Raw genomic sequence first — 10,243 nt, forward strand, 5'->3', positions numbered from 1 at the left:
TTGTTGGCATGACAATGGCCACGACGTCAGGAAATAGTCTCCATCAGCATTAGGCACACGTATGGCTGGGCAGTTAAGTTGACATGGATATTGCTGGGCAGTTAAGTTGGCATGGATATGACTGGGCTGTTGTTTTGGCATGGCTATGGCTGGGCTCTCATCGTGGCAAGGCTATTGCTGGGTAGTGTCTTGGCATAAATGTGGCTGGGTTGTTGTCTTGGTATGGATAAGGCTGGGGTTTTGTCCGGCATAGATATGTCTGGGTTGTTGTCTTGGCATGGGTATGGCTTGGCAGTTCTCTTGGCAAGTATAATATACATATTATGCCTGAGGTTTTGTTTTGGCATGGATATTGCTAGGTTTTTGTCTTGTCACGGATATGTCTTGGCTATTCTCTTGGCATGGATATGTCGGGGTTGTTGTTTTGGCATGGATATGGCTGGGCTGTTCTTTTGGCATGGATATAGCTGGAGTTTTGTCTTGGCATGGATATGGCTGGGGGTTTGTCTTGGCATGGATACATCTTGGCTGTTCTCTTGGCATGCATATGGCTGGGTTTTTGTTTTGGCATGGATATGGCTGGGCAGTTCTCTTGGCATGGGGATGGTTGGGCTGTTGTTTTGGCATGGATATAGGTGGGATGTACTCTTGGATTGGAGACGGCTGAACACTCGTATGGCAGGGATGTGGTTGGGTAATCATACTGGGATGGGAACGTCTGTGCAATCAAGTTGGCATCGAACAGTCATGTTTTGCTTTGGACACGGCAACGCAATCATGTTGGCGTGGAAACAACGGCTGGGCAGCCACGGTGGCAAGAAGAGGGTTAAACAATTATGTTGCCATGGTTACAGCAGTGTATTAATGTTGGCATGGAAACGAGTAGGTAGTGGATCACATTGTTGGCATGGAAAGGAGTGGGCAGTAAATCAAGTTGTTGGCATGGAGAATAGTGGGCAGTCAATCACGTTGTTGGCATGGAAATGAGTGGGGCAATCAATCACTTGTTGGCATGGAAACGAGTGGGGCATTCAATCACGTTGTTGGCATGGAAACGAGTGGGTCATTCATTCACGTTGTTGGCATGGAAACAAGTGGGCAGTCAAATCACGTTGTTGGCATGGAAACGGCTTGGCAGTGACATCGGTGGGAGTGGAAGTCAGGGTGCTGTCCCGGAGAGGGGTGAGCGGACAAGCCTCGGGCATGATGACCATAGCTGTGCAATCATTTGGCACTTGTGGAATAATCGTGGTTTGGACATGGATTATACACCGGTGCCAAGTCATCAGTACGGCTGAAGGCAGCACGGGATTCCTGGGGAGGGGGCAGCACGGGACACCGAGTAGTCTTCGCTCTCAAACTTCCTTCCCTCGTCATCTCCATCATGTAGGCCCTTCTCCAGCTTCCCTCTCACTTCATCTCCATCTTGTAGGCCCTTCTCCAACTTCCCTCTCTCTTCATCTCCATCATGTAAGCCCTTCTCCAGCATCCTTCCCTCGTCATCTCCATCATGTCGGACCTTCTCCAGCATCCTTCCCTCGTCATCTCCATCATGTCGGACCTTCTCCAGCATCCTTCCCTCGTCATCTCCATCATGTCGGACCTTCTCCAGCATCCTTCCCTCGTCATCTCCATCATGTAGGCCCTTCTCCAGCATCCTTCCCTCGTCATCTCCATCATGTAGGACCTTCTCCAGCTTCCCTCATCATCTCCATCATGTAGGTCCTTCTCCAGCATCCTTCCCCTCTCATCTCCATCATGTAGGCCCTTCTCCAACTTCCTTCTCTCGTCATCTTCATCTTGTTGCCCTTACATGTTTTTTGTCTTCTTCTTCTTCGGATTGAGTGGTCACAATCAACATGCTGAATTTTGGGGGGGTTATTTTCACTAGGAGAGATGCTGTATTTTTCCTTGGTTGTGAGGGAAAAAAAACACCTACAAAAAATCATTCCAAACTAGACTGACCTATTTTCTCTAATCCATCATGGGAGTAGCTAAATATGGAGTTGCCAGCCAGCTACCAGTGGTTTATCTACCGATTGTATGGCCTTCAGCGTTTACCATCCGTGTGGTGGCGAAACAGTGGTGAAGACATCTGTTCATTTATCTATACCAGTATCAGTATTAGTAGCTCAACGAGGCGTTACTGCGTTCGTACAAATCCATATACGCTACACCACATCTGCCAAGCAGATGCCTGACCAACAGCGTAACCCAACGCGCTTAGGCTTTGAGAAAAAAATTAAAAAATGAAAATAAAATAAAAATACAATAATGATAAATAAGCATATAAATTCAAAACAAATTAACCTGCACTGCTCCCCCTTCCGGCCCCCCTCCACATACTCATTTCTAGGCTACGTATCGCAGCTTCCACAGCACACACACACACACACACACACACACACACACACAACACTTACTTGTACAAGTACGCACACATACGCCCATATCCCCCAGCCCCCCACACACATATATATATACACACCCGCACGTTCCAATATTCCGTTGCTCCCACTGTACAGACATGCATACACACACATACCTCATCCACTACACACACACACACACACGCGCGCGCGCGCGCGCGCACACACAGACACACACACACATACACACACACACACACACAGAGGCTGCCACTGACTGGCCGCAAGAGGGGTGGGAAAAGATCTCTGATGCCAGGAACGTGGCGTCTAGCGTGTTGCCCAGACTATTGTATTTGGAAAAGCCCACAGAGACTCTGTTCCGTTTTGAAGAAATTTGCGCTATGTTGGTTTGGAAATGATGCCGATATTCGTTTGATTTGCAAAGCATCGTGCTCTACCTTCCATGTTAGACTTACGGCCGCTCCCTCTCTCCACCTTTATTTCTTTGAGGCGATCGATGGTGGGATGGCCTTGTACCTGTTCTTTTTGGTATTCTTTGACTTTTCTGAGGATTTCCGATTTTCCTAGATGCTCGTTGTTGCGTCACCAGCAAGTCTGTCAGCTGACTCATTTCCCTTAACACCTGCATGTCCCGGGCAGTATGACAATGTAAATTTTTGAATCTGAAAGTTGCGCATTGCCTCATGCCACTTTGGGCTTCACATTCCACTTTCAATTTTCTGTATGAGGTTCATTGAGTCCGTTAGAATCATAGCATGTTGATTTCCAGGCATATGGACAGATGATAGCTACTGGAGAGCATGCGTCACAGCTTCAACTTCCAATGTTGTGACTTTGTAGGCGGCATTCTCTTTCCTAACTGTATACCAGCATTAACTAAGTAAACTCAGACAAATTATAGAAACAAACAAACAAACAAAAACCCCAACACTTTTATCTACGGTTAATTTGAAGGTCTGATTCGTGTTTCCTGTATTACTCATCATAAGCAGTCAGCTCTTTGTCTTGTGCAGTTGTAATTTGTTTGGAGGGGCAACCAAGATTGAAACATTCCACCGCCAATGTCACATTTCAGCACCAGCTTGGTAGAGGGCCTGTGTCAGTGAAACGCTGCCAGATCATGGGTCTGTTATCCATGAACCTACTGCTCATAATTTTCGGTGGTAGGATAAGCCATACCTTCTACACACCAAAGGGGAATCCCCAGCTATTCTTTGACACATACAAAAAATCTCTTCTGTATTAATAGCACAGGGGAAGTTTGCACTTTGAATTGACTGGCGGTGAAAGGGTTCTTACCTAAGAGATGCATGATTTCGGCACAGAGAGAAGTGGCTGGATATCAGTGGTGTGGGATGAATCACAGGGTTATGTTTCGTTAGCAAATGATTCGGTGTAAGAGACAGATTGTGATTCACGGACGTGAGAAAGTAGTAGCCTGTACATTTTGAAAAGCAAGGGGGAGGGAGGAGGGAAGCTGGAGGCCCAAACTGCAGGGATACACGAACGCACGTGCACACACATATACGCAAACGCACACATGTACGTATGCGCGCGAGCTCAGACACACACACACACACACACACACACACACACACACACACACACACACACACACACACACACAGAGACTGACACACACACACACACACAGACTGATCCACGTATGGCTACAAGTATCGTTGTTTAATAAGATCAGTATGTATATGTAAAAGAATTATAGCAATCTTACCAAATTTTTTAAAAAAAGGACCACACAGGGTTTATTTTCAGAAGATAGATAGGCGACAACATACGAATGTATATGTGACTTGATACAGTATTTTGGAAAGCAAGAGCATGCTACTCGTCTAGATTTATTTTGAAAAGGTCTCCGACTCAGTATGTTAGAACTATATTAGAAACGTCCTTAATGTATATGTGTTTGGAAAAGATACACATCAATGGATATCAGGGGTTAATGACAATAATAATATCTTCCGCAGTTAATACTTCCAGTAGTAATAATAAACTGTATGTGTAGTGACATGAACTCTGCTATGGCTGGACATTGCACGGGAAGTATGCTGAGAGAGTACGTTAAATGCAGTCTGAGAGAAATTCAGGAAAACTGTACACGTGAGAACATGAGACAGACTCGGCAATTTGCATTGAGACTTCTGACGAGGTGGCTGTGTTTATTCCTAGCCAGGTGAGCAAATGTTTTTTTTTCGTATGAATGTGTGTTGCGGGAGATGAAGTAAAGATTTCATAAATGGGATGTTTAACATTATGTATGTATTTCGTAATTTTGAACAGCATTTGCTAAAGGGTTAAGTTAATATAAATTCTTATTCCAAAATCTTGAATAACCAGTGCACTACAACTATAGAAAAGGCCAAAGAATGTGAACTGTGATCTTCAGTAACATTCTTATGAACTACTTTGTATTTTATACTACTTTGTATTTTTAACTACGTGATTGAAATAAAGAGAGTTTGCATCGAGACTTCTGACGAGGTGGTTGTGTTTATTCCTTGCCAGTCCTCGGGTTACATATATGATAGTAAATACTCAGTGTCACATTTTCCAAAAGAGTAGAGGATGTCAACAGGGCAACCTATTATTGCCATATTTATTTGTGTTGTGTGCAGATATTCTGGCAAGCAAATTTCGTGACGACAGAAAAAAAATAGAGGCATAACAAGATTAGATAGAATCTTTTACTGCTCACAGATGACACATCTTCATAAAGAATAGATTATACATTTTCAAATATGCGCGCAATCAGAACAAGAAAGAAGAGAGAGAGAGAGAGAGAGAGAGAGAGAGAGAGAGTGTGTGTGTCATCCCACATAGCGGAGTTCGTGTTTCAGGTCCCACGCCGAGCTTCACTCCAGCCTCGGACTCTTTCCATCATCAGCTTTTCAAACCAGGTGTCCCTTATTTTCGAAGACTCTCTGAGCAACAACCGACAGTCCTCCAGCGACACGCGGTACCTCTCGCTGAACCTAGTGCCTTCAACCCTCAGTTCCTGCCTCTTGAGGGACTTGACGATGTCGCTGCAGAAGGACTCCACCTTTTCCCGCATGGCTTTGAAGACCCTCACCTCCTCAAGGAACGTGTCGCCCTCTGCCCGGACCTTGTCGTAAAACACAGACCGGAAGTGTCTGTACAAGGCGAACTCCTCTTTCCGGCGCTTCTCGAACTCGCTTCTCTGGCGTTGTGTGAAGTTGTGGTGTCGCCGCCTCTCACCCACGTTGAATTTCACGTAAAGCATGTCCCGCAGATTCCAGGACAGGGTCCTCTTGAGGAGGACGACGGACTCGTCATAGGCCTCCGTCAGCAAGACCAGGTGGAAGACCCGGGACAGGTACTTGATGGAGCTCTGTAGGTAGCTTGGATCCTCTTTCAGGGGCCGAAACTCCAGTCCGAAGTCGGAAGCCATGCAGCTGTGTATGTTTGAACCGTACGGGGTGTCCCATCGTTCCATGTTGTTCAGGTACCGCAAGACTGGGTCCGGTCCTGTAATGATATGTTGAAGGTGTTTACCAAAAGGTAATTAATAAGCACTGATCAAACACACACACACACACACACACACACACACACACACACACACACACAACACAGACACAGACACAGACACACACACACACACACACACACACACACACACACATTTAACAGTATTTTCTCACCCATCATCCACCCCCTAACAGACCTTGAGCGGTGGTCTAGACGCTAGTCATTCGAACGAGACAATAAACCGAGGTCCCGCACCTACGCGTTTCGTAAAAGAACCCACGGCAACAAAAAGGTTGTCCCTGGCAAAATTCTACAGAAAGATCTACTTTGATAGGAAACCAAAGTAATACACTTGCAAATGGCAAGAAAACACAAAAAAACAACAAAAAACTGAAAATACTCTGACTCTCTTGGAAGTGCAGCCCAGATTTCACCCAGAGAAATCTGTTGTGACAAAGACTGTTGCTGTTTGTCTTTCGAGGTCAAGACGACCACAGCTTAAACGATTCAGCCCTGAAAAGTGTACAGCCTCATCAGGCTTCCCTGTTACGCTGATATGACAGGGGAAAAAAACAGGAAATATACTGAAATCGACCGGGTTTTTTTTTTCTCTCCTCCAGATTGATACGTGTGGACACAGCCAGATATACTACAGAAGCTTGTTCTCTTTCCCTGCGGTTGAAGCAATTGCAAGAATGTGGAAACTGTTTTAACTCACTCAGTACGGCCAGTCCTCTCTTCTCCTCTACACAGACCCCTCGGATGTCCAGTGGGTGTCTGAATGACCCAACCTTTAGCTTCCGTCGTCAGAATTGTGGTATTCTTTGTCAACATTCACCTCTTCAGTATAAGAGCCTTCTGCTTGCAATATTTTGATGATGGTAATTGGGGTGAAACGCTGTTAACGTCGTTTCTTTCGCTGTTCGTATGGAGAGAGTTAATGAAGCGAATTTCAGAGTCAAATCATGGCTCGGGGACAGGGTTGACTGAGTTAAGTGACTATGGGCCCGGAGGTGACTGGTGAGGCCAATCCGGGCACTGAAAGCACGTGTGCCGACATGTGGGTATGTGCTGCAGCGGAAGTGGAGGTAGTGCTCGTGCCTTGCACGCTGCGTGTTTCCTCTGAGCCTCTTGTGTGCGTCTGGTTTCTGCAGCGTGCGCTCCTACAGCGATCTTGCTTGACCAGGTCGGGCGGTCAAGAGCGAGTGATTCGCAGCTACTGAGATAAGACAAGCCAAGACATGTTAGACAAGACAGATGTGTTGATAAAAATGATATAGTAGAAATTTTCTCTTTGATTCATTCGTGCACACACTAATACTCGTTCAAACACCAAGCACACACACTCATGTTCATGCACGAATACACACATGAGCATGATAATAATTGTGCTTTATGATAGTGGAATAAGTGAGAAAGAAACAATTTATAAAAACACGAAGGAATTCACACTAGGTCAAGAAAACCCCAGACACTACTGTAACATTTTAAACACTAAAGTTTCCCAAAGAATGTCCATTGATAGCAAAACAGACATACTTTGGAAATCAGGTGTTTTTTTCTTCTTTGTTGTTGTTGTTGTTGGTGTTAATGTTGTTGTTATTTTGTTACTTTTGTTCTGGCTAATGAAGACAGGCAGCGTGAAGCACCCAAAAACGAACAAAAAAAGAAAGAAAGAAAAAAAAACGAATAAATGGAGAGGAAAAAAGAGAAAGAAAAAAATAAAGAAATGATAAAAGCTTGAGGTGCTCCGCTGTCTGCGTGCAGCTGAGGCTCCACCCTTTTCTTCTTTTATTTTTTAGAGAAATAAGAAAGAAGAGAGAAAAACAAAAGCATAGCAGAGAAGACTATGTTAAAGAGTGTGGGGGCGAGAGCGCATTATTGCTTTACACCGTTCGTCACTGGAAACACTTCACACTCGTCACCATCATTTAAAACTTTCACCATCGTGGTACTGCCGAACAAACGTGGTGAACGTGCTATGGCAGCCAAACATCATTGTCTTCAACAATTCATCACTGCTGACCGTGTCGAATGCCTTGGTCAGATCGACGAAGGTGACGAAAAGGTCACTATGCTGCTCTTGACTTTTTTCCCGGAGTTACTCTGCAGCGAATATCAGGTGGACAGTTCTACGCTTGGCACGGAAATCACACTGGCTTTCTGGAAGGAAACCTTGCTCAAGGTGTTTCAGAAGGCGATTGAACAGGACGCGAGTCACGATCTTCCCAGCTACGGACAGGAGGGGGAATGACTCGGTGATTGTCACAAAACTGGCGATTGCCTCTCCTCTTGTAGATGTGCACCATGCTGGCATCTTTTGACTGTTGCGGAACACTTCCTTCGTTCCACATGGACATGAAAAGCTAAGACAGATTCTGCATCATGAACGGGTCTCCTGCGCTGTAGACTTCAGCAAATATGATCCTGGTGCTCGCGCCAAGCCGGTGTTATCCTGTGATTGACCCTCGTATTTTTGTTCGCGGGGGGGGGGGGGGGGGGGAACAATTTGTTTTTTCGTCGTGGGACAGGTGAATTTACTCCTGCATTGTGGTGATGTGGAAGCGAACCCTGGACCCACTCCTAACCCTGACCAAGGTGTATCGACGTCCTCCAGCAGCTTGCGGCAGACCCGGCTCTCCAGCTCACACTCCACTCGTTCGACAAAGGAACCGTCTATGGCTGATGTGATGGCAACTGTGAACGACATGAACAGTTCTGGGAACAGTAAACTGAATGGAATGAACAGTTCCATGAACAGTAAACTGGATGAAGTCAATCAGAAAATGTACAGGTTGCGTCAAGAGTACCGTGCCTTTTGCATGAACTTGTGAGTGATCTCAAAGATGAAGTAAGTGAGCTACATCGTAAAAAAAAAAGGAATGGAACAAACGAACAAAGATTGAAATGATAAAGTAAATAATTTGGAACAGAAATGTGATGACCCTGAAGGTAGGTCAAAAAGAAATAACTTGATTTTTCATGGCATTTCAAAAAGGGAAGGGGAAGAATGTGAAGGGTTGTTTCAGGACCTAATTACAAATACACTTAAGTTGACAGATATGCTTGAATTTGACAGAGTGCATCAAATGAACTCCAAATCAGTTTCCCCTATAACTGCTTGATGTTCCTTTTACAAAGAAAAAATTGAAATATTGAAAGCAAAGCAAAAACTGAAGGGAACTAAAAATATTTGTTGGGGAAGACTTCAATTGGAGAATCCGAGAGATAGACGGAAACTGGGTCCCCATCTGAAGAAAGCCAGAGATGAAAGCAAACAGTCTTGTGTGATCTATGTCCACCTTTTTAATGATGGGCGAACGTTTATTCTTGATTCTCACGATTATCTGTGGGAAGTAAGATGGGATTCTGGCCGGGCCCGTGTTTGTATTGATTTTGACCGGGTAAAGGTTAAGACGGGAACAAACCTTAAGCGTACACCAAACCATTCCCCTTTGAACTTGGCCTGTCCGCGACAACCTCACGATAGGCACGCGAAGGATTGGGCCAAACGTTTTACCCTTCGACAGAGTATGCATGTGATCGTGATCCAAACCGGTTTTCACATAATGCAATTTCTCATGCCTTGTTAACCGGAAGAATGGGGGGGCATTTCTTCTGATAAAGTTTAACAAAATGTCGGAATACCTGTAAATAAAACTTCCAAATTTTTGTTAGCTGTGGAAAGTTGTTTCTTGTTAATAAAGCATGAACATTTCCTTTTTTGCATTCAAAGTTTACATTCCACGACTTGATTGTTTTCTTTAAACTTCTATTTCATCATCTGGTTTTGTATGTCTCACTGAAGCATTTGAAGATGACTGTGAAGGTGGTATGTTTACTTGCTACACGATGCACTGCAAACCCGCTGTTAAGTTCACAAAACAAGGAGGAAATTCAGGAGGGATAATCTGTTCATCCAGGAGCGAATCTAATCCTTGTTAGATGTTATCAGATAATTAGATGTTGATTTATAAAATGTATATGCATTTCTCATTGATAGACGTTTATCTGGCTGTGTTCGACATATTTTATATGTATGCGTTTATGTACCACCAGATGGTTCTCCTTTCAATGTTCACATCGATTATAGTGAAGGGATTGCTGTACTTGAAGATTGTTTTTTTTTGGTTTTCTTCTATGAATAGCTTCACTTCTGCATCAGTTTTGCCCTCTGGCCCTTCCTGACAATGCCTTCCTAGAGTGGGTGAAATGGCTGTGTTGAATAGATGATTGAGGTTTTCGGGTTTTTTCTCCCATTCTTTTGTTTCTTCCAGGTCTTGCAGTCGGCATACTAGCTGGATTGTGTCTTCTGCTTGCCCCATCCATGATCTTCCTCGTCCTAC

General features: G+C 44.5%; 2 protein-coding genes across 2 annotated transcripts in view; both read right to left on the reverse strand.

The window, feature by feature from the left end:
• Positions 1–5,220: 5,220 nt before the first annotated feature.
• LOC143294617 (galactosylceramide sulfotransferase-like) lies at positions 5,221–5,862 on the reverse strand. The gene has a single exon (XM_076605993.1). It carries the CDS (start codon positions 5,860–5,862, stop codon positions 5,242–5,244), a length of 621 nt encoding a protein of 206 aa, XP_076462108.1. The 3' UTR covers positions 5,221–5,241.
• A 2,401-nt stretch (positions 5,863–8,263) lies between these two features.
• The window catches only part of LOC143294618 (galactose-3-O-sulfotransferase 2-like), a 9,021-nt gene continuing 7,041 nt past the window's right edge, over positions 8,264–10,243 (reverse strand). Inside the window, exons 3-4 of the mRNA XM_076605994.1 lie at positions 8,492–8,615; positions 8,264–8,324 (exon numbers count right to left, since the gene is read on the reverse strand). Coding sequence (XP_076462109.1) covers positions 8,264–8,324; positions 8,492–8,615 — 185 coding nt within the window. The remainder of the gene's footprint in view (positions 8,325–8,491; positions 8,616–10,243) is intronic.

This window comes from Babylonia areolata, chromosome 20, assembly GCF_041734735.1.
Source record: "Babylonia areolata isolate BAREFJ2019XMU chromosome 20, ASM4173473v1, whole genome shotgun sequence".
Classification (NCBI taxonomy): Eukaryota; Metazoa; Mollusca; class Gastropoda; order Neogastropoda; family Buccinidae; genus Babylonia; species Babylonia areolata.